This window comes from Portunus trituberculatus, chromosome 7, assembly GCF_017591435.1.
Source record: "Portunus trituberculatus isolate SZX2019 chromosome 7, ASM1759143v1, whole genome shotgun sequence".
Classification (NCBI taxonomy): domain Eukaryota; kingdom Metazoa; phylum Arthropoda; class Malacostraca; order Decapoda; family Portunidae; genus Portunus; species Portunus trituberculatus.
Window position 1 is genome coordinate 4,706,544 of NC_059261.1, and position 25,399 is coordinate 4,731,942.

Genomic DNA, 25,399 nt, shown 5'->3' on the forward strand with positions numbered 1-25,399 from the left:
GACACGCCCGTGATTGAGGCGCCCGTGGCTGAGGGGAAGTACCCACACCCGGCGGGGAAACCTGGCCGGAGACACAAGAGGTCAAGGAAGGTCATAGCGAGGTCACGGGTTGGGGCATCATGAAAAAGGTCAAAAAGTGAAGGTCAAGTCACACCGAAAATGTTTTGAAAAGGGAAGTTCCAAGGGATTAAAAAATGGTTAGTCAGACTTTTGGTGTTGCTTTGGCATGACTGGGCGACTTGTGAACGGCTCCGGGTTAGCAGTTAATAAAATCCAAGGTCAGTGATGGAGACAAAAACACAAAAAAAGTAAGACACGTAATTGTGAAAAGCAGACATTAAAAGAGTCACCCGGGCAAAGATGTAACAAAGAAAACGGTTAGTGGGGAACAGCGAGAGTGGGCAGCGGGCGAGTCACTTTTTCAAAACAGCTGCTCGACACACGCTAGAAAAATGTACACAACACTACCAGTATCTCGGGCCAGTAGCATGCCAAACCCAAAATGGCGGGCGACACTACTGCCCTCTCGCGGCTAAATGCGGACCACTCACTAGGAAGGCTACAAAAATTCGTTCTAGAAAATGTGTTGCTAATAGTTGGTCTAAAACAGTCGATACTAGAAACCTGGAAGAAGGAAAAGTTAGTGATGCTAATGAAGAACACACACACGCACACACACAGTGATTGTTCTAGATTGCATTGTTAACTAATTGTTCTAAATCATCCTAACATCACACTCGCAGGTCATAACAGCCTCTGCTCTAATGGTAAGTAAGTGGAAGTAGTACATTCACCTAGTACATTAGTAGTAATCACTAATAACAAGACATCATCATCATCATCATCACCATCATCATCATCAATCAGTCAAATCATCAATCAGTCACATCATATCAACATGAATAACATTTGGCATCGGCTAGACTGATTCTCTTCACTTGACTAACAATCTAGACCATTAAGGGCTGAGCACCTCTACAACTCACTAGTAGAACCTAATACACTTGGTCTAGCATAGAGAAACAGAGTCTATAGCACCTATAGAACACTAGAGAGTACTAAAGAGAACACTAAACCATCTAATAGTAGTAGTAGTAGTAGTAGTAGTAGTAGTTAGATGGAAGAGGAACTGGTTTCTTGACTAATTAGAGATGTCTTGGATAATCATTCCCATCTCAGTGTGCAGGCGCCTCTTCTGATGGGAGACACACAGCTAATGCTTCTTCTAAAGGCTGCGTCACCTAGGCACGTCTCTGACTACGGAAAAGGTTGTGTTGGGTGAGAGAGGCTACGTGGCTAGAGCGAAGGACAGTCCAACACGGGCACAATGCGATCAGTGGTGGAAGGAAAGGCAGACCAGAAAAAACAATGTAATCTGGTTTTGGTACTTACTCAAAAATATTATTGTCTGTCTCTCTCTCTATCTCTCTCTCTGACTCAATCTTTCTCTCTTTCTCTCTCTCTCTCACACCTCTATTGGATCACTATTGCAGTTTCTTATTTTGGTTTTCTTTCTTTTTATTTGTTTCTATCTCCTCCTCCTCTCTTCTTCTCTTGGTCTCCTGTGTCTCTCTTTTTTATCTTCGTGTTTTGGCAACCACACTTTTTGGGAACATTTTGCAGAACACTGGACACGTGACCCCCTTTCTCTTCGTACACAATTGTTACCATCTCAAAAAAAAGGGTTAGCTTACTTCTAAACTCTACACTAAGTCATTCAACAAAACAATTATCAAAACAATAAAAAAAAAAAATCTCGGAAAAAAAAAGAACATGACATTACATTACTTTTTCTTTCTATACAATTGATATAAAAACAGTACAAAAAAAAGAAAAAAAAAAGAAAAAAGAAAACATCAAAATATCCTAAAAGTGACTACAGTAGGTTTGACATTACATTACAATTTCGAAAAAGGAAAAACTCTACATAAACTGCTCAAGTCAACAGATCACCAGTGGACAATCTAATATATACAGAGTACACCATTAATAGCAGCACGTTGAGTCTGACCATCAGTTATGTACCCAAAAGAAACAAACCACTACAGAACCAAAGTATTTAGGTGTGTACGAGGCTTGCCAAGTACCTGCGTCTTAATGAGTGACAGGTGAGACACACAGGTAGTCAGCACACCTGTACGAGGCTTGCCAAGTACCTGCGTCTTAATGAGTGACAGGTGACACACACAGGTAGTCAGCACACCTGTACGAGGCTTGCCAAGTACCTGTGTAGTAATTAAAGCCACAAATGACACACACAGGTAGTCAGCACACCTGTACGAGGCTTGCCAAGTACCTGTGTCTTAATGAATGACAGGTGAACACACACAGGTAGTCAGCACACCTGTACGAGGCTTGCCAAGTACCTGTGTCTTAATGAATGACAGGTGACACACACACAGGTAGCTGGCACACCTGTACGAGGCTTGCCAAGTACTGTGTGGTAATTAGGGGCACAGGTGACACACAGGTAGTCAGCACACCTGCACCAGGGTGAGAGGGACGTGCATTCACCGTCAGCATGTCAGGGAGTTGACCCTAATGATTCTTGGGGTTACCAGAAAAACTTTAGGTCAATGATTTTTTTTTTGACCTGAAACCTAATTATTTTCTTCTTTAAGGGAGGATAGAAAAAAAATACACATTCTAATTCAAAGATACTGTCTGGACGTATCCCTGTCTATGATTGTTGGGGTAAAAAATATGATCTAATTCAACTTTTGTCTTTGTTTTTTTGTACTTAAACTTCCGTCACATTCAAAATAATTAGAAAAAAGGAGGTGAAAAGTATATGAGTGGTGGCAGCAGTAGTGGTATACAAAAAGTGGGAGTTTTAAAAGGGAACAGCCTGCTACGGGACTACAATACACTTTCCCATTTTCTCTCAAGTGTTTCTCCTACCGCACCATTACTCCTACGTCGTGAAACAAATGACTCATCTCACTTCTCAAACGACCACTAACAAAAGACAACTACCCACCAATCACACCAACCATACACCAAACACTCACCTACTCACCAACCCCACGGCGCACAGAAAAGGAGCCACAACCGCGCACCCCGTTTTCTGTACACCGCTAGGGAGGGCGAGGAGTGAGCGAGGGAGGGTGACTCGTGTAACTGATGGGCGTGTCTCTCTACATTATGACTGCACTGGTCTTACCGGGAGAAAGGACATGGATGGCACGGTATTGAGGCAGAGCATTGGAGTGTGGGCTTTTGACCGCTGCCTGGGACTCCTGCCTGACTTGTATTGCTGCAGTTAGTCCTATAATGGTCACAGAAAACAGAGCTAAGGTTGTGGCGGTGGCGGGGGCAAGGGATGTCGATACTTTTTAACTTAACTCATTCTCATTCACACTCTTATGGTTGGTTTATTTAGTTTTTTGGTTTATATATTGTTTTAGATTTTTTTTGAGGGAGTTAATCATTGTTTTTTTTCAGTGGCGGATCTGTAGTAGGATGGGAAAGTTACAGCTGAGCAAGTGACACCTTAAGTTATCTGGTAAATGAGTTTATATTACTAAATTCGTATGTTTATTAATGCATCATCCTGTTCGCTTTTTTTTTTTTTTTTTTTTTTTTCATGAGGGATGTTTTAGCATTGAGGCAAACCTTAAAATGATGAATGTGAAGGAGTTTGGTCCCCGTGTGAAACTTTAATCATTGTCTTGTGATCCGCCACTGCACTGAACCAATCAAGTACACTCGTGTCTATTCAGAATCTCACTTCTTTGGATCATTTTAATGGCTCTCCTTCTCATTCTCGTACAATTCACAGCAAAAGTTAACATGATGGCTAGGACATTATATTGTGCACTAGGTAACAACATTAGTAAGTCTGTGATACATGTTACACTGAAGGTAGCAAGTGTCTTTGCTTTGCTACGTAAAGGCACGAGTTTCCAGCTGAACACGCCTGAACACGTCTGAACATGTTTTCGCCAAGCTATCTGGAACACGCTTACTTCTTAATTGAAGGAAAAGGGTTGAGAAAAGGCCGTTTTGACTCCTGACCAATGAATTGAAAATTGCATTTATGGGCCAATCAGGGACGGGTTTGCTTCGAATCTGGACCAATGGAAGGACGGCTGAATCTGAATGGTGGCCAATCAAAGAGAAGCACAACAAATCTACGCCAATCACAGCAAGTATGACCAATTTTGGAAACAAAAAATTGAAAAGACTAAATTTCAAACAAGTTTATAAAAATGGACGTAGATCAATTTGGCATAATAATAATAATAATAATAATAATAATAATAATAATAATAATAATAATAACAATAATAATGACAGTAAAAGGGAGGCTAAGACACAAACACAATATTAATCAAAACTAACTGAATCTCATAAAAAAATAACATTATTTGGGACAAAAATAAACAAAACACATGTGCACTTCATCCTTCAAGGAGGAGGAAGAAAAAATTAGTCGTACTTTTAGGAAACCATTAAAAAAGAGTAACTGGCACCCTAAGGGATGTACGTACTGTGTAAAATCTGAACCTAGTGAATCTACAAATATCGAACCACGGCAACACAAACACTGAGCGTGAAGCATCGTACACTAAACAAAAGGTATCGAACGCCACCAGCAACACATTCTGAACCTTTCTTTCTCATTGTAATACTAAGACGCACAAAATCACTTAGTATGGGGTGCTTCAGAAAAAAAAAATGGGGAAGGGGGAGGGGAGGGACTTTGGGGGGAACAGAGATCTAAGGACCAGTTCACAGTAATCGCTTTTCGTTTGCTAACCAACAAAGTACTTCGGTCAGGCTCCACAGTCAACTTCGACCGGTGTTTTTGGTTCGGGAGCATTCCAAAAGGGAACTGTTTTTTTATTTATTCTTTTTATACCAAGTGGGCTTTTCACAGGAGTTTATGGGCTAAAGGGGATACTTTTTGGGGTACCTCCTATCACAAAGCCCAACCGCTAGGAAACCATTGTTCCGAGTGAGGAAGTCCTACCTACACTTGGACCGTGGTAAGGATTTGAACCCGTGCGCTTGGAGACCCCTCGGACCCCAAAGCATGTATGGTTCCACTGTACCACGGAAGGCAGTAAGGCCTATTCCACAGTGTTTTGTAAGCCACCCAACCCAAACACTTCTCATATTGGTAAGCTAACGAACGAATAGGAGACTGTGCAACTGGACCCAAGAAACCTTTATAAACTTTACAAACTTCTACCTCTCACTCTCTCTCTTTCTTTCTCTCTCTCTCTCTCTCTCGCTCTCATTTACAGATTAAAAAGCAATTTTTAAGGGAGGGAGGAAAAATTGGGGGGTTTTATTGGGGATAAGGGGAGGTGGGCAGCTATGTTAACCCACTTCATAGGAAAATTTTAGGGGTTATTGGGGGTTTTGAAGGGGCAGAGAGGGGGAAGAAGGGGGAAGGGGTGGCGGGGATAGGCCTACAGTATTAGACGAAATATTCTCAGGCGCGGGCACGGGCAGGTCATTCACTACAAAATGGTGGCAGCGGTAGGAGACGAGTAGTAATAGTAGTAGTAGTAGTAGTAATAGTAATAGCAGTAGTAGTAATAGTAGTAGTAGTAATAGTAGTAGTAATAGTAGTAAGTAACAGTAGTGGACAAGACAAACTATGAAAATATAATCTAAGTAGTAGTAATAGTAGTAGTAATCTTCGTTTTTCCTAAGGCCTAAATGGCTGGTAATAAACACTTGCCTCTGACACATTTTGCGGCTGTCCTAGTGAAGGTACACAATGAGAACTACAAGTAAATCACAAGAGTAGTTAAAGAGCTAAGGGTTCCATCTAGTAGTAATGTAACCAGCTAGTCTCTCTAATTCAAACATTGGGCCAACCTTTAATTATACATGCCTCGGGTTTCATGCAAGTCTCTCTCTCTCTCTCTCTCTCTCTCTCTCTCTCTCTCTCTCTCTCTCTCTCTCTCTCTCTCTCTCTCTCTCTCTCTCTCTCTCTCTCTCTCTCTCTCTCTCTCTCTCATCTAGATACATACACGTTCTAAACATGACCAAGCTATGTAGATAGGAAATGGAAGTTGTTTAAAAAAAATATTGTCCATTATATTTATTTGACATACATACATAATCAATTCTTTAATGAGGATTATTATTATTATTATTATTATTATTATTATTATCATTATTATTATTATTATCATTATGATTATTATGATTATTATTATTATTATGATTATTATATTATGATTACTGATAACTTTTTTTTGGTTGCATTTTTTTTGTATTTTTGTATTATTTTTTTTGTTAGTGTTATAGGAGTCGTGTCTGACGCGGGTGCTTACAACAACACGCTTGGCTGATGGCGGGAATGACACACACACAACATGTTTGGCAAGGATTTAGACACAGCCTGTTCTCTCAAGGGAGCCTCGCGCCGTCCACTTCCCTCCATCACTGACCAAAGGATCACACACCAAACAACTCAGATTCCAGTACTACCAAAAAACAATCTAACTATTCCAGTAACTTCCAAAAATTTGTATAAGCTACGGTTTTTTTGTCTTTATCAGTTTTTTTTGTCTTTTTAAAATTTGTTTAGTGCTTATCGCCACTTTTCCCTCCTCTCTTCTTCCTCCAGGAGTGTCTCTTTCCCTGCTAAGTGTCCCTCTTCCTCTCCCTCCTCCCCCTCTCCCCGTCCGTGCAGTGAGGGGAGGGAGGAGGGGTGTTGGGGGTGGGGGTGGAAGAAGGGGGGAGGGAGGGTGTGGCAGGAGATCTGGAGGGCGCGAGACCTTAAGATTAAACTAAATAACGTTCTAAAGCTTAAAAAGGAACCCTAAAACCAGGGCTCCTGTAAAGCCTTCCCCCCGGACCCCCAAAACCCGCGGCTCCTGCCAACCCGAGGGGAGACTTGAAAATTCTAAATCCTACGAAAAACTCTGCACTGGGAGACACTAGAATTTTGCTGCTAAAAGAAGGATTAGCCCTCGTGTTCTGAAACGCTTGGGGATCTCACCGGGATAGTTTCCAAGGCCGCGGGGATAACTAGACGGGTTGCAATGGGTGTTTTCCCTCATCAGTGTGCAAAATGCCTCTTTGACTATCACGAATCATGGAAACGCCCCTCAAACCCTCCAGTGATTCCGCCAAAGCCTGCTAATCTGTGTCAGGGTAAGACGCCCCAGTGTTTCAGAGCAAGAGTGTTGTGGGTGCGAGCAAGGAGTGTTTCCAGGGCGCGGGGAGCAACATGGGGAGTTTTAAGAGTCCGAAGGGTCGAGCGAGGACAACCTTTCAAGATGTCAACACTTAGACATCAAAATACAAGGTAGAAAAATTACAGTTATGATATGCGTTAAATAATTTGAAAGTAGAAAAAAAAACCAACGAAATGCCGACAGAGAGAGGACAAAAAAGTATATATATAAAAAAAAGAGTTAAAGACACTGGCATGCGTTCTTTGTTTGTTTTTAAAAATAGAGATGACTTTTCCTCCCTCATGAGAGTAAGAGTATAACTATCATCATCATCATCATTCATGACTATACATCGTGTGAAGAGAGGAATATGCATTACAATTATATATAAGAGAGAGAGATGGCCGGGTGGCGGAGAACCATCCGAACTGACGTGAAAGCCAACAATGAGAACCAAACGCCTGCACTGGAATACGGAACGCAATGCTGAAAAGGCTCAGTTTTTTTTGTGAAGAGAATCCAGAGACTCCGCTGAGACAAAGGACCACAATCGTCCCTCTAGAGGAAGAACAAGGTCAGTAGTAAGGTCATTGAGGCAGAACAACAACAACAAGACAAGCTGTGGACACGCCGAACTCTGGAAAGGCGCTTTGAAATCATTGGCTGTTTAAGAGTAAGATTATATATATTAAAAAAAGATCATATTGGCTGTTGCGTGGCTTTGCAGTTGCAACTCAAAATCCTAGAATCTTTTTTGGCGTTGCAACGGTGAAAATGTTAAGGGTGAGAGGTCTGGAGACTCTAAGGAGACAAGATAAGGTCAGACCTCGTGAGGGAGACAATCAGGGTTAGTGGCGGACATGTTAAAACACACATACCCTAAAAGAAATGTTACGGCAATGAGCTGCAGGGGAGGAAAAAAAAAAAACCACTCTGACCCGTCACTGGCAGAGGTTCCAAAATGTGAATGGAACGACTGCTGGGCGCCAGATTGGTGGTAAAATACTCAAAGCAACTCCGGGCTCCTTTAAATGGGTAAAACCAAATGAATGAGTGTACAGAGGGTGCTAACACTACAGTCACTACAGCTACTGAAGGAAAAGTCTACAGGTTCAGTCACTAGTTCATCCAGTACACGTCAATAAGGAAATAAAAGCGATCTGCATTGGGAAGACTCTGCATTGGGGAAAAAAAGTACAGTAAGAGGAACAGGTTGACTACAGCTTCAGGGGAAAAAAATAAAGCCACGATTAAGGGTGTTTTAAAAAGGTTGAAGGAGATTTACAGAGGTTTAAGGTTTGTTTTCGATGTAAGAGAGAGAGAAAACGGTAGACCACAAGACAGACTGAGACGTGAGACCCAAAGACCTTAAGGACTGACCTAAACTGTCACCTAAAATGAAGAGGACGTCGTGGGTTTTAAAAGACAAAAGATACTGTAAAAATAGCATCATATAACTTGCTCGTTTTGTATTTGAAAGTTAGTCCGAACTGAGGTTTTCTACATGTACATCTTGAGTGTGTCTTGGTGATGTACAAAAAATGAGATACAAACTAACTTAAAAAAGAATATTACAGTAACATAATAATGATAATGATAATAATGACAAAACACATGTATCATTATTACACATCCTCAACTAAATCAAAAGAAAAATACCGATGACTAATATTCGTCCAAATCCGATTACAAAAAATAATAAACGTAATGAAATAAAAAAAACAACTAAATAACAGAGAAAGCACCTTAAGATACAAATAGAAGAAAAAAATAGTTACAACAATAAGATGCAAAAAAGTAAGACTAGAGGTTAGGCAACTCTTCAAAAACTTAATGAGATGAAGGAGGTTCAAAGTTCACCCAAATGAAGCTCCACCAACCACTTCAACAAACACTAATGACGCTGCAATTAAGATTAGTGAAACATCTCTCTCTCTCTCTGACTCTCTTGCTCTCTTTCTCTCTCATTCACTCGCTCTCTCTCTCTCTCTAGCGGTTCAAAGCCTCTCTACTGTACCGAAGCTTAACTATAGCTGTTCGAAGTCTCACTCAAGCGTTTTCAAGCCTCACCTAACTAAATGCAATCTCGAGTGGGACTTACAATGGACGCAAATGAAGCTGCTTCGAACCCAAAACGGACTGAATGCAAATCGAGTTCCGATTAACTCATCCGACCCAAGCGAAGCAAACGGCACCAAGTGAACCAACGCCGAAATGAACCACCGAAACCATGTACAGACGAAGCGAACCCTCACAACCTGAAGCCCAAATGAAGCCTAAATGACCCTGTGAAGCCATATGAAGCCAAAGAAAACGAGGCATCAACCGCCAGCACCCACAAATCTAAATGAACCACTGTGAATCCTTAAACGAATCCCAGTGAACCACCAAATGAATCGGAAACGAAGCAGTGCTGGCGAACCTCGCAACTCAAGGAGAGGAAGACGAGAAAAGACGAAAAGTTGAGTGAGAGAACAAATCAATAAATAAATGCAATATAGAGGCAGAATGTACAATTCAAAGAGGGAGAAAATATGTACAAAAAATATATATTATGTATATTATTTTTTATCATCGTGTATTAACATTATAGTACTCAGACTCGGTCAATAAGTAGCGCAAGGAAATATATAAAATCTGAAAAAATAAATGAATTGCTTTTAGCCATGATACACAGCTAAACAAAAGTACAGCAGTAGCACAAGTCAGCGGAACAAGCCACGCCCACTTCCCGCCTTGCTCCGCGCTCCGCTCTCACGCAGCGACCGGACAGCCTCTCCTGCTGAACCAAACTCCGGCACTCACCAGGAATCCGCTTTGACAATTCGGTAAAAAGTATCGATTCTTTGGCTGTTCCGGATTGTGAGTCACTATAATGATCTGTGAGTTAAGAAAGACCTTGAAAAGACCTGGAAAGACCTCGGACAGCAGCTCAGCCCTTCAAAACGTGCAGCTCAAAGTCGATGCACGGTAATCCAATAAAAAAAATCACACGGGTCGTACCGCCACTACCATCAAGGGAGGGAGCGCGGGAGACACAGCGGAGAGGAGTGTGGCCTGCTATGCGACTTGTCTCTAACTGTACATACATACATATACCTAAACTTTGTCAAAATCTGTCGTAACTAATAAAATAGCCTTTATTATCGTCGTTGTCGTTATCAGAGCCGCGGATGAGACCACTGATAAGAAACCCAACCTTATGGCGGCTGAGGTAAATCCAAGGGTCGGGGGATTAACGGGCAAGGAATCGCGGAGCTGGAAGTGAACCCCGCGTTACGTTTAAGATAGGAACGCGTGCATTGGCGACACCGGAAATACGGGCAAGCGACACGGGAGCGTGATGGGGAAGGGGTGAGGGAAGGGGCGGGCATGGAAGGGGCATTTAGTATATATGGAAGTATTTCTTTTTATCGCAGTTTGCATAGTTAATAAAAGTGATGGTACCGGCACTGTATTGTACTCCACCCTGGTCTCGTTTTCTGTCAAGTCACGTGATGAAAATGGGAAGGGGAGGCTCACCTAATTGAGAGATAGAAATAAAGTTGGATTCGGTTTTTTTTCCTTTTATCACCAAAGAAAAAAAAAAAAATACGAGGAAATCTTTGAAACTATTGGTGGACTAATTCATCGAGACCTTTACAATTGTGAGGATTAGTGAGGTTACTGTGACTGCTTCTGGCGACCGTCCTGCGCTGGGAGGGACGCCATGCAGCTGGTCGGATTGGATTATTATTGGCAATCCGTTACAATACGAAAAAAAAAAAAAAAGTAAAGTATGATAATTTCTGTGCCCCTTAGAAGAACGGGCAAAGACGAAATGGAAAAAAAAATGTAAATGTTATTCAAATCCAAATGGCGGAAAAAAAAAAAAAAAAAATGGACTGACCTTTATGTCAACGGTAATTATTCAAGGTAACTTCTACGACCCTCTAGAACTCGGGCCGGAAAGAATAAATAAATAACGTTACGCCAAAGATAAAATTCGACGGGGTTTCTTTCCCTCTAAGAGATGACCACCCGGACGTGACCTGCCGTGGCAAGAATGCGAGAGAGGGTCACCCAATCCTAGACTAGGCCTATGGGAGATGAGAGTTTGAATTTTGCAACCAGCCAATGACTATGAAGGCTGCAGGTGACATCACTATGAAGTCTAACGTAACGCCCCTCTGCATCATCAAGGGGAGGAAAAAACTGACCGGCCTAGTGTTTGCCTAAAGCCCTATGTACTTGGCGCTACCTGGCTGGGCGCGTCTATTACTAGGGAGTACTAGGTGTCAAGAAATCCCAGCCAATTAGAACTAGTCCGTGCCAAAAATTATTTCAAGAACCGACTGAAAGGAAAGGGTATGTAGTTAGATTATTTGGTTACCTCTTTACATGAAGCATTAGTTTGTGTCTTCTGGCAAACACACTTACGCTCTAACATCTACGGGAGTTACTCGAACAAGGGGGGCGGGGTTCTATACTGGCTGCCCAAGCTCGTGCGTTCTACAAGGGTTTAAATTCTAAGTTCTAAGTTTAAAGAGCTTGGTTACAATATTCGTCTTAGTCTAAAAAATTGTATATGTTTGTTTTTTTAAATGTTTTTTTTTTAACTTTAAGGGAGGAACTTGAGGGAGGGGGAGAGGGGGGGAGGGTTGTTAAACGTGCTACCGTGGTTATCATCATTATTAGTTATTATTATTATTATTATTATTATTATTATTATTTATCGAAACCATAGTAATTGTTTTAAAAGGAGAGGAAGGACAAAGAAAAAAAAAGGACGTTAAATAAAAAAAAAAAAAGGAGAACGGATGGAAAATTTCTTTATGAGCAAAAGGAGAAACTGAACAAAAATAAAACAAAAAAAAAATATAGAAAACAACAAAATCAAATTAAAATAAAACGTTTACGTGTGTCCGTGTTAGACAAACTTTTCTCATTGAGGTGAAAATGAGAGAGAGAGAGAGAGAGAGAGAGAGAGAGAGAGAGAGAGAGAGAGAGAGAGAGAGAGAGAGAGAGAGAGAGAGAGAGAGAGAGAGAGAGAGAGAGAGATGCACTGTTCTTGTTTGTGGAAAACGAATGAGGCCGAGAAGAGTGTAGCTGGGAGAGGAGAATGAGAGGAAAGTAAGAGAAAAGGAAAGAGAAAGTCAGTGGTGGAAGAAAATTAAAGTAAGGATGTAAGAATTATGGAAAAGGAAGAAAACATTTGAAGATTCGAGAGAGAAACAATATGGCGAATAAGGAGAGAGAGAGAGAGAGAGAGAGAGAGAGAGAGAGAGAGAGAGAGAGAGAGAGAGAGAGAGAGAGAGAGAGAGAGAGAGAGAGAGAGAGAGAGAGAGAGAGAGAGAGAGAGAGAGAGAGAGAGAGAGAATAATAAGTAAATGAGGTACAGGAAAATCACGAAAATAGAAGTAAGAATAAACATAAAGGCAAGGAAAAGGAGGAAAAGGAAAAGGAGAAAGAAAGAAGAAAAAAAGAAAAGTACTATAAAAAGGAAAAGGAAAAAGTTGTAACGTCAAATAGAAAATTAAAGAAAAGAAAGGAAAAAAGGAAAAATAACGCGAAGTCGAAGGAAAACGGAGAGGAAAATATCAAAAGAAAGAAGGAAAGAAAGGCAAAAGGAAAAATGCAAAAATCAGGAAGAAGAGAAGTTTGGAAGGGAGAGAGAAGGGAGAATATTGAGTGAGGGAATATCTGGGAGAGTTTCAATAAAGCTGAAAACATCTGACACACTTTCTCTAACTTTAAAATAGAGAAAGAGAAAGAGAAAGAGAGAGAGAGAAATAACAGCCACCTTGTGGAGATAAAAACATGAAAACTCTCTCTCTCTCTCTCTCTCACTTTTCCCTCTCTCTGATTGAATAAAAAAAAAAAAAAAAAAAAAAAAGTTAGTCTTGAGAATCAGGGAAAGAAAGCAAGGAAGAAATACGAATGAAAGAAAACGAGTTAGAATATGATATGCATGTATAGAAAATGGAGTGCGTGTTTGTATGGAGGGGAGGCTTCGAAAAAAAAAAAAAAAAGATAAATGTTCCAAGAAGTGGATTAAATGCCGGAAAATGCTCTGCTTTGAACACGGCGCCACTAATAATAATAATAATAATAATAATAATAATAATAATAATAATGATAATAGTGGTACATGGCAGGGAGAATTGTAACGTTTCCTTCACTTTCATAAAAGACCAGAACAACCACAACCACAACCACAACCACAACCAGACAACAAGACCCAGCAACCACCGACCACTTTAATGACCACTAACCACCCAACTAACCATCCAGGACAACACACACCCACTCCAACACCCACATACTACACCACTCACTCTCTCCCCCTCCCTCCCCTTGTCCTCCCAGCCTGCATCACCAACACTACCACACCTACACCAAACAACTCCTGCCCAATTAGCCACAATAGTTAGTGTTATGGATGGAGGTATTTTTTTCCTTTTTTTTCACCTTCAGGATGGTTTTCAAAATGACCTCAAAACCAGCAAAGGATTCGAGAAGAACAAGGGCAATAATAATAATAATAATAATAATAATAATAATAATAATAATAATAATAATAATAATGAGAACTGCAGTCATTCAAACACATATACACAAAAAAAATGTGAAAGAAATGAAGTAGAAATCAAACATTATAAAGATTATGAACATCTCAACTAAAAACAAGTGCCACATTTCTTTCTTTTTCTTTCTTTTCAATTGTCATTCACAAAAAATCACAAAACCGTCTCTTTAATTTTCCATTTAAAGAATTTTTTTTTTCGATGTTTTTGCTACAAAAGCATAGCATTGATCCAATTGGTTCACTGTATCGAGATGGCGTTCGATGCCTGAGAACCACGAGCAGCCGGTTCGACTCTCGGGTTCACGGCGCCGCGGCCCACACCTCACCTTGGCACGGTGTCACCTCAACTACCAGTGTTACCTTTCAGTTGCAGCAACAAGATTCGGGCAAGAAGTGTCCCCCAGGCAAACAAAAAGGTAGAAAAACTAACTCATAAAAAAATAATGAAAACACCCAAGTAATGAATGGATGAGTGAACACGTCAGGGAACAGGTAAGTGGTGGTCATTAAGAGACTTTTCCAGGTGAGTGATGGATCGAGTCTTTGAAAACAACAACGTGTCGCAAAAAGTCGCTTCGCTATCACACGCCGGGCTGAAGCTCAAGTCTTTCTTTCTCTCTCTCTCTCTCTCTCTCTCTCTCTCTCTATTTGTCTGTCTGTCTCTGTCCTTCTCTCTCTGTCTCTCTGAATCTGTGTCTCTCTCTCTCAGTCTGTCGTGTAAGGTGAGGGTCGGCAGGCCACGCGGAGCAGCACAGACTGGCCCACACACACTTTAGGTCCTTTGGTGAGTTATATACAAGGAATATTTGCCGCCACGTGGGGTTCTCAGGTGTGGCCAACCAGGTTTAATGCTGGATTCAAACCGATATATTCTCCCAAAGGAAACTTGCCATCAGGCAAAATTCCAACAATTCCTGGGAAAAGAAACAAGAGATATGAACATCTTGCTGCTGGAACTCTGCATCTCATTATATGTATGTATGTATGTAGCAACAACAGTATTTGGATATAACACATCATATCATCATCATCATCATCATCACCATGAGTGGAGCTACCGTGAAGCAGTCAGTGTACAGGACTTGCTGCCTCACGCTACCACAAGCTTGGTCAGTGTTGCACAGAAAGAAACACTAATGAAAAAACAATAAATAAAAACAAAGAAATGAATAATAACAATAATAATAATAATAATCAAGTATGAAAACACACATGTATGTCTTATGAACCAAAAACACTACGAGTTGTGTGTTGTGAAGAGACAATAATGATAATAATAATAATAATAATAATAATAATAATAATAATAATAATGTAGTAGGGGCAGGAAGAGCCTTGTCATGACCCAGTGTGAGCCCAGTGTAACCCAGGACACACTCCGCACACTAATCTTGCTGCTACAACTACACAACACTCGCTACAACCACACTTGGCACGCGACGATATGGAAGAGTCTCACCACAAAAGTCTGTCCAACAAAACACTTCATTCTCTGACGAACTGGTGACTCAAAGCTGTGTGTTTCTGCCCTCACCAAACGACCCGCCTCGGGGCTCTTCGAGGGAAAAACTTGCTTTGTATAGAAAAAAGTACAGCAGATTTTTTTGTGTGTTCTCTCTTTTTTTCTCTCGATCAGAAAAAAATTGTGGTCTTTTCATTTTTTTTTTTAAGTGTGAATGAAGTGGCGAAAAATGTGCATGATAAAAATATATATAAGAGATGATGAGGTAAAAAACAGGAGACAAATCTTGACTTTCTCTTTTCCAATGACTAAAAATGAAGAAAAAAAGGAAAAAAAAGTGGGATTGGGGGAAAAGGAATGTTATTTTGTGATTTTTAGAAAGGGAAAGGGAAAAGTTAAACCATACAAACAAGACTACGGTTCTTTGTTTCCCTTTTTAGCCATTGAAAAATAGGAAGTGAGCAAGATAGGACCCATTCCCATATCGCCGAAAGAAAATTAGTCATAACAAACGAAAAAAAAAAAACGAAAAAAAAAAAAAACGAAAAAAAACAAACACAGGACAACGAAATAGAAAACAAACAAGAAGGAAGACAAAGAAAGTGTTACTGATACCGAGAAACACTGCAGCCAAGACAGAACTGCACCACCAGGGGGGAGAAGAATGGGGGGTGGGGGGAGAGGAAAGGAATGACCGTCTAACTCTCTGCAAACCACCTACTCCTCGAGGAACTCAGACTGACAACATCTGAGGGGTTGGTAACACTGCCTGGCGAGGAAATGAGAGGCGAGGAACTGTCAGGAGGTCAAGGAATAAGGGAAACGAGGGGAAAAAAGGGGGGTGTAAGGGGAAACAAGGGGATAAAGAGGAGGACTGATGGAAAATAAGGGAAAAAAAAGGGTGGAAGTGTGTAGGAAAACAAGGAGAGACTGAAGGAAAGAAGGAAAAAAAACGGAGTAAGGGAAAACAAGGGAGAAAAAGGGGAAGAGTGACAGAAAACGAGGGGAAAAGAGGGGAGTATGAAGGAAATAAGGAAAAAAAGGAATAAAGAGGGGAGTATGAAGGGAAACAAGGAAAAAGGGAAAGTGACAGAAACAAGGAAAAAAGGGGGAGATTGAAGGAAATAAGTAAAAAAAAGGAAAATATGAAGGAAAATAAGGAAAAAGAGGGGAATGTGAAGAAAAAGAAGGAAAAAGGAGAAATGTAAGGAAAAATAAAGAAAAAAAGGAGGAATATGAGGAAAAGAAAAGAAAAAAAAAGAGCTGGAAGGAAAATAGGAAAGAGAAACGTGTGGAATAGGAAAAACAAGGAAAATAATGAAAATGGGGAAAGGAAGGGAAAAAAATGAGAAGTAAGAAGAAAAACAAAAAGAAAAATTAAGGTTTTAAAGGAAAATTTGAAAAGGAAACATGTAGAAATCAAGGAAAAGGAAAAAAAAACAAGGGTAAAAAGGAATAAGAGAGGAAACAAGGAAAATAGTTATAAGTATGAAGGAAAGGAAAGGAAGGAAAGAAAAGGGAAAAGAAATTAATGTTGTGAAGGAAAATACGGAAGGAAAAGCTTTCAGGTATAAAGGAGGATGAGGAAATGAGGAAAAGACGAGGAAAAAGAGGAAAATAGGGGAAAATACGACAGAGAAATGTGTGTATTAGATAAGAAAAATTGTCATGAGGGAAAGAACAAGGAAAAAAAGGAAAAAATGAGGAAACAAGGAAAAAGTGAGAGTTGTGAGGATGGAAAACACAAGAGAGAAAAGTAAGAAGGAAAAAAATGTAAAGAAAAGGTGAGAGAAAATGAGTGAGGAAAACTAGAGAGAAAAATGACAATGAGGGGAAAAAGAAGGAAAAAAAAGTGTAAGAAGGTAGAAGAAAATGAGTGTAAAGGAAACTGGGAGAGAATAAGTAGAGAGGGAAACAGGGAGAGAGAGGAAGGAGTGTGAGATAGTGAAGGAGGAAGGGAAACAGGGAAAGAATGAAGGAGGGATGAAGGCAGGAGGAAAATTGATGAAGAAGTAATTTTCGTCAATGAAGGAGGAAGGAAGAGATGGGAGGAGGAGGAGGAGGAGGAGGAGGAGGAGGAGGGAGGGAGGTGAGGCGGAGGAAAGAGAAGGGAATAAGGATGACGATTAGATAAAAGAGGAATATGAAAAAGAGGAAATGTAAAAAAAAAAAAAAAAAACAAGAACAACAACAACAAGAACACGTAAAGGATTAGAGGGAAAGGATTAGGATTAGGAAACCAATTAAGACAAACACACACACACAAAAAGAGTTTAACAAAAATGTACATTGGAGTGTGTTTATTTCATGCAGTTTAGAAGCCAAAAGTTCAATTCAAGGTCACAAAAGTTCTACGGGGCAGCCTGGGGTTAATTAGTCTCTTTCCTGTCATCACCTGTCGCAAAACTTGTAAAGATCCTAAGCATGTTTCTATTTCCGCATTTGGGAGGCGGCGTGGGGGAAAAAGACAAAAGGAAAACACACGTCAGGTTAATGTGAAAATATCATCAATGACAATCTTAAATGTGGAATCCAAAATGAAGGAGAGGGGAAGGAAGCAGGGCAACGCGGCAGTGGCAAAGTGTGTGGAAGTGAGGGGCAGAGGGGGGGGGGGGAAAAAGGGTAAAATTTTGGGGAGTGGGCGCGGAGGCTCAGCGAGGGAGTCCTGCGAGGCTCGGCCCAGCCAGGCTCCGGGGAAAAATGTTGAAGCATCGTCAGGTAAGAAGAAATTTTCCGAGTGAAACATTCCCTTAGACGTGGAGAGGATGGGGAGGGGAAAGTGAAGGAATGGAGGGAGGGAGGGAGGGAGGGAGGGACATGAGGAGTGAGGGAGGAGGAGTGGGAAGTGGGGAGAGGGGAGTGAGGGAGGGGAAGCAAAGATCAACACACTTGGAGGGTGTTCATGGCAGGACTTGTATTGAAGCATAACAGTGACTTTAGAGAGCCGGGCACGGAGGAGCAGCGACAGCAGCGTCAGCAGCAGCAGCAGCGCGGCGCCTCCAGTGCGCGGCTCAGGGCCAACCCCCCAAAGCAGAGAGAGAGTTACAACTGCAAGGCATGCAAGTTATACAGCCCCAGCTCGACCGGGTGGGGCAAGCAAACCGCCGCAACACCTGGATTTAAATTACCTGTAGGGTACGGGAACCCAAAACTCGGGTAACTGGCGTAGCCGCGCCCAGCATAGGCGGCGTAAGCTGCCTGGATACCTGCGGAGAGAACGGGAAGGGACAACATTACCACCTTGTCAACACCACGCACACCTGTCACTCCTGGCTACTCAAAACCTGCTGGCTCACAAAAACTCTATGAGGACTGACTACCTTGTGGGAATTGACTAGTGTAGCCTTGTGCTGCCCCCACAGGCCAGGCAGGTAAAGTGCTAACTGCTAACTGATGACTACCATCCACTACTCTCCTCTAACCTGACACTCCGCACCCTGGGAGCTGTGAGGCAGACTCCCCGGGCAGAGGCAACAAAATGACCTAATCTCTACTACTGTCACTGGTACTGTCACTGTCACTGCTGCTGCTGCTAAGCCTCCTGGCTACATCACAATCCTGACACTCTGCACAAAAGCTACAACTACAGCATGAAACCAAAGCAATAACAAAACTGGTGTAGCAAAAATGGTTTCTGTCACTTTGAAAGAATAAGTGATCTAATTCTGAATCAAAAGAGAGAGTGTTGGTGCTGAGGGCTGGACACTGGACACTGCTCACTGCTCACTGCTCACTGGACACTAGCTAGTCACTACTGTGGCTACTCAACACATGAGAAAAAAATGTTATATAAAGATTCATTAAGATTAAAAACAAACCCTGAACCCCTCACTCGAACCTGACCCGAACCATCAATTCTAGACTGGAGAGAAAGAAGTTAGAGATAAAAAAAAAAAAAAAGAAAGAATTAGTGCAAAAAGATTGGAAAGTCGATTTTTTTTTTTTTTTTTAAAATTTTGCACTTTTTTTTTTTTTGTTTCATTTTTTACTTACAGTCAAGGGAGTGTTGCTCATCCACGCCGGACACGAATGGGAACTGGTCTGCTATTATGAGAAATGAACGATATGTAAAGACACACTGTTAAAGATTTGGAAAAGTTGATGGTTGCATTTTTCTTGTTTTGTTTTTTTTGTTATAACTATTATCTTTTTAGTCATATCTCCCACACTGACCATCATCCACGGGGGGAATGAACACACAAACCAACAAACAAATAGGTAAACCAATAAACAGGTAAACAATAACAATAATAACAATACAACTCATACAAACACTCGGTAAACAAATAAACAAAACAAATAAATCATCACTGATTGCTCAACATAAACATTAAAAACATTATTTTCATTCATTTCTTCGTCTTCGTTTTCTTTTCCAAACTCTTCAAACTTCAAAGAGATACAAGTAGGGAGGGAGGGAGGGGGAAAGAGGGGAGAAGGGAGGGGAAAAAGGGGATGAACTGGGGAGGAGAGGGGAACTGGGGAGAATACAGTAGTTTTTTTTAATGAATTCGAGAAAAGAAGTATGGTGGGGAGGGGACGGTGAGGGGATGTGGGGAGGGAAGGGGAGACAACTGGGGAGATTTAAAAGGGGGGGATTTAATTCTTAGGGACACTCAAAATTGCAGCATATTTCGATACCATTACAGCGACACGATACGATAAATTCCTGCAGACTGGGGGGAGAGAGGGGCGGTTGGGGGTAGATGGGGAGTGGGAGGGAGGGATGGGGAGGAATATTGATGGTGGGAGAAAGATATTGCTTGAAAAAATAAATGCGTTTCCTAAGTTTTTTTTTTTTGTCTGTTATTATTATTATTATTATTATTATTATTTTGTAATTGGTGTTGATGTTTTTTTCTTTTTTTTTTTTTGTCTTGGCTTCTGGTGGAAAAAAAAAATGGTCAGCCCTTCACAAAAATGTCTTAAATTGAGGCCTTTTTGTTCTACTTCTTTTTCTTTACTTCAGTGTGTGTGTGTTTGTGGAAATTAGATTATTATTACCATTATTATCATTATTATTATTACCATTATTATTATTATTATTATTAGAAGGTTCAACAAATAACTATCTAACATCCTCTTAACAGAACCTTCTCTCTCTCTCTCTCTCTCAGACAAGAACACAACACGCGGTTCTCTTTAATTAGAACCTTACTCCTTGTAGAACTTTGCACTCTCATCTCGTGACACTCTTCTACTCTGATCTCGTGACACTATCCTTGTTTTTTGATCTCGTGACACTCTTTGACAGTGACACAAACACACACCGTTATCACACTGAGTCACTTAAAAAAAAAAAAAAAAAAAAAAAACTAAAATCTCAGAAGCAAATATGAAAAGCAACATGTGTTTGATCTACGAGGAACATTTCACATCTATCATTGAAGCATTTACATTTTTCACTCCTATTATCTTTATCATCATTCCCTTTTCATTCTTTCAACCATTTAAATTTCCCTTTCTATCATCATCTATTATTATCATTCCCCTTTTTCACTCTTATCACTGAAGCATTTACATTTTTCATTCTTATTATTATCTCCATTATCATTCCCTTTCTTATCAGTCTACCTTTTCATTGCTATTATCTCATTATTCCCTTCTGATTTTTATTACCGTCTTTTTTTGTTAATCTGAAGCAGAAGTCAAGGGCAAAGATCGAACACGGGTGCTGTGGGCTCAGTGGCTAGCAGGCCCGTGGATATGGCCAGTGGGGGACGCGGGGCGGTGAGGCGTGAACGAGGCTTCCTTTGGGTCAGGTTGGAGTGAAGGGTTGGGGGGGAAGCTTCGCCAGGACCGACTGTTGCAAGCAAGGGGAGGGAAGAAAATGGAGGAGGAATGACGGGGGAGTGGAGGAATGGAGGGAAAAGTGAGAGAGAGAGGGGAGGGGTTGGTGATTTACCTTGTTTTTCCTCCTCCTCCTCCTGGTGACTTCAAAATTTAGGTTTGTGACATTTTTCAGGACAAAGGAAATATTTATGAATGGATTTTGAATTAATGGATGTGTTACTGGCCCAGAGAGAGAGAGAGAGAGAGAGAGAGAGAGAGAGAGAGAGAGAGAGAGAGAGAGAGAGAGAGAGAGAGAGAGAGAGAGAGAGAGAATATACGGCCATGTGATGTCAGGAAAACTAAATAAACAATGAGTAAGGGGGTCTGGGGGGGACAGGTGTGGGCCATGGGGGGGGGGCGAAGGGGGACAAGTGTGGGTGGCGTCGGTCGTGGCGGTTCCCCCGGCAGGTGAACAGACAAAGAGTGAATACATACCGTCGGGGAGAGCTCCCAGCGACCAAACAAGATCTAGAACATTCAAGAGGAGAGAGAAAAAAGAATTTGATCAGATAATCTCGTCAGGAAGGCATTGCAATTGACATGAGTTTTGAGAGAAATGGTTGGTTGTTGGTTTGTTTGTTTGTTTGGTTGGTTGGCAAATTGAGAGACAGAAAACTTAAGACACAAAAAGGTTTGGATGCCCTGAATTAAATCTTGGAAAATCTCTACTCGTCTGTTGTCTTTGGTTTGACTCACTACAAAACCCAGCAAGTGGAAAAATAGACATGAGGGTTTTCTTCTCACTTCATCATGACTCAAACACTAAAGCTTTTTTTCTTGTATCTTTAAGAGGGGGTGGGTTACAAAAAAATAAATATATGTATAAATATATATATAATAGTATATATATATATGTATAGATAAAAGTCCAACAGGGACTAGCTAATGCATTCTCACTAATAAAACAAAAAAACAGTATGCTATAGACCCGTTCATTGGTCACTGGGAGCCTTGCCAAGCTTGCCATGCCGCTCGCCAGCCATTACGAAAACAAGGGTATTAATGTGTGTATGTACGTGTGTGTACGTGTGTATGTCCGCGCGTGTCCGTGTGTCTGTCAGCGTAGTGAGCGTCGTGTAGTCATGCAATAGGGCAAAAATGTGATGCGAAGTGTATACATGTGTGCGTGTAGGTGTGTGCGTGTGTGCGTGCGTGCGTGCCGGCTGCCACACACACACCCTGGGGCTTGACGGGACGCCTACCCAAGCGGCACCACAGGGGTTCAAAACACCTTCTTTCCTTTCTTTTCTATGTCATAGTGTGGGTGCACCGAGCGTCGCTATCATGTGGGATGCAAATGCGGTTCCTCTGGCTGATTAAATTTGCTTCTCTTCTGCAGGTAAGGTGAGACAGGTAGGTGTGTGTGACGAGATTACTTCACTACTCTGACTCCTCGACTCTTTCTTCCTCTTTTCGTGGTGGTTTGGTTGCTGCTAAGGTGCTATGACGGCTCTAGCATCTAGGTGAAGGACTACACTAGGTGAGGGACTAAACACTAGATAAAGTCAAACAGAAGAGGTACGTTCAAAATTGTGTTTTATTCTATTAACAGGTATGGTACAAGGCTCGTCGCCTATGGTCAACTAGTTACTAAGTCATTGGCACAGAACATTTTACTTAAAGGACTTTAAAGGCCTCTTGAAATTTTTTGGGTTTGAATCCTCTTTTAAAAAATTTCTCATCATCATCATTTATCATCATCATCAATCAATCAATCATCAATCTTTCTTCTTCCACTGGATAATAAACACAACCCTGCCATCATTATCATCATCATCATCATCATCATGAACTATCAATCAATCAATCAATCTGTTACCAATTAATTCCATAATAGAAAGACTCACATAGGCCGTTAGTGAAAAAAGCCTTGTCAAAAAAGTAGTAATGAAGTGGCATTGTCTCCTATAGGCCGCTGACAACTTGAATGGTCGTGAAGTGATGCCGTGGTGAGCGCTCCCCCCGCTCCATGAGACACGCACACCGAGAACACGCAAGCCAAACAAACTGTACCAAAGATATATCTCAATAAGTGGACCCATTTCTTACCAAGGGAAAACTCGCCTACCCCAAACAACTAATAAGACGTGTACGCGATAGGCACAGGCTCTCTCTCTCTCTCTCTCTCTCTCTCTCTCTCTCTCTAAAAGTTCCTGATCCCTCCATGTTTCTTCCCTTTTCAGACTTTCTCTCTCTCTCTCTCTCTCTCTCTCTCTCTCTCTCTCTCTCTCTCTCTCTCCATCTCTCTCTTCTCTCTCTCTCTCTCCTCCTCTTTCTCTCTTCCTCCTCCTTCTCTCTCTCACTCTTCCTCCCTCCTTCTCTCTCTTTCACTCTTCCTCCCTCCTTCTCTCTCTTTCACTCTTCCTCCCTCCTTCTCTCTCTCTCTCTCTCTCTCTCTCTCTCTGTGGTCTCAATCCTCCCTCATATCCACCATCCATCCTCCACCTTACCCATCTCCACCTAAACCCATTCAAACATTCTCTTCCTCTTCCTCCTCCTCTTCCTCTTCCCCTTTGTAGCATCGCGCGTAGATAATAACTAGTTTAGGATTTAGCCTCGAGATAAGTGTGATCATTAATCCTACCTTAAAACTTGTCATGTCTACAGTATCACTTATTCAGTCATCACTTTTTGGATTTCGTTAACCCTAAAGTAGTACATTAGTCAACGTTAGTATACGCATTTATCGTTATATCTAGCTACGTTAATCGGTTCATCGTAATTGCTATAGTTTCGTTTTATCGTTAATTGCTTAGTAGTAGATTCGCTTTGTTTTGAAATGGCTGCAATAACCTGCTTAGTATTTATTTTGGTTTTTTTGTTATTTTGACTTAAATAAGTTTTGGAGTTTTGAGTTGCGAAGAAGAGAGAACGCGTTGCTAATCCTACGTGCACACCTGTCCTAATTAGAGCCTCAGACAGGTAAGCCTCTGGGAGATTCACCTTCGCGTGTCCTCCAAGTCATTAGGAACACCTGCCTTACCTAGCTAATCAGTCCCTGTCCGCCGCCTGGACCAGAGGAGGGAGACGAACAAAAATAACTGAACCAACACAAAACAGAACAACTAATTCTCTATCACTCCTTTTGTAAAAACTATAAGGACAACTAATATAGAAAAAATTACACCAGTAGTTACAGTACGTACAATATACACATTATACATATTTATACATATCTATATATATATACTTTATTTATATACTCTCACAGGTTTGTCCTAAGACGATCCCCACGGCGCTAAGTAGTAGTAGTCATTACCGCTACGAGGAGTGAGTTAGTAGTGTGCCAAGCAGTTACTAACGATATGTGGAGGATAACAAGAGCGAACCAACTCTCTTAGGAACTACTCGTCAAAAAAAAATGAAAAAAAGTGAAGAAAAAACTAGATAATTTTCATGTTCCGCTCTTGTTTTGAATATTTTTGTTAATATTTACTGTTTTTTGATTTTTTTTCTTCTTTCTACGACTATTACACCCAAAACTAAGACTGGAAATAGAGACTGACTGACTGACTGACTGACTGACTACCCAAGGCGACGTGGCAACAGCGCGCGGAAAAAAAAACAGTGACATCACGTGAGTATTGAGCAGTGATAACAGACGTGATTTGCTTGTTTGCCTGTCCGTCTGTCTGTTTGTCCGCCTGTCTGATGTGTTTGTTACTTGTTTCCCTCCCCTACTAACTCTCTCTCTCTCTCTCTCTCTCTCTCTCTCTCTCTCTCGTGGGAACTTTTCAGCCACCGTGGGAAAATCTAATTATCGTTCCTGTTACAATTACCGTTGCTAATTTTACCATCATTATTTTGTTTTTTTGTTCCTTTCCTTTTCATCTTTTTTGAGCTCCCTTCAGTCTATCCTCAGCAAACACCGCGCCTCAGTACTCATCACTATTATTTCACCTGACTCACGAATGAAAAATGATTAACCTAATATTTTTCCCCTAATAATGTGAATAAAGCCTCAAATTTATGAATAAACAAAAAAACTTTAAGCATTTATTTCTTGACGTGCTTAAATTTCACCTTTCTTTCCCCTTACAAAGAAAAAAAATTGAAAAAAAAAAATTAACCTACATTTCAACTAGACAGACAAACGTACAGACAGACAGATGGACAGACCCCTCCCCCCGTCCTAACCCTTCCTACCTGATCACCTTGACGGCAAAGGACCAAATTACCTGATGAGTTTATTGCCTAATTGTAACACGGGGGAGCAGGTGAGCTGACGACCCACCTGTCCCGCCGCTGCTCCGGAAGTCTACCTGTCTACCTATCGAATAAAGAAGTTTCCGGTAATGGGTTGACCTTGAATCCACTAACTACCTGAAAGAGATAAGATAACAGGTATTTTCTAAGCCCTCTTATGTCCTACCTGCGATTAATTAAGGTGAG

At 41.1% G+C, this 25,399-nt stretch overlaps 1 protein-coding gene across 2 annotated transcripts in view; it reads right to left on the reverse strand.

The window, feature by feature from the left end:
* Positions 1-25,399, reverse strand: part of LOC123498654 (RNA-binding protein Musashi homolog Rbp6-like) — a 430,630-nt gene that overhangs the window by 9,762 nt on the left and 395,469 nt on the right. For both annotated transcript variants that reach the window (XM_045245977.1, XM_045245969.1), the window contains exons 10-12: positions 21,443-21,475; positions 18,304-18,381; positions 1-61 (exon numbers count right to left, since the gene is read on the reverse strand). The exon at positions 1-61 is cut by the window's left edge and continues 112 nt beyond it. In XM_045245977.1, coding sequence (XP_045101912.1) covers positions 1-61; positions 18,304-18,381; positions 21,443-21,475 — 172 coding nt within the window. The remainder of the gene's footprint in view (positions 62-18,303; positions 18,382-21,442; positions 21,476-25,399) is intronic.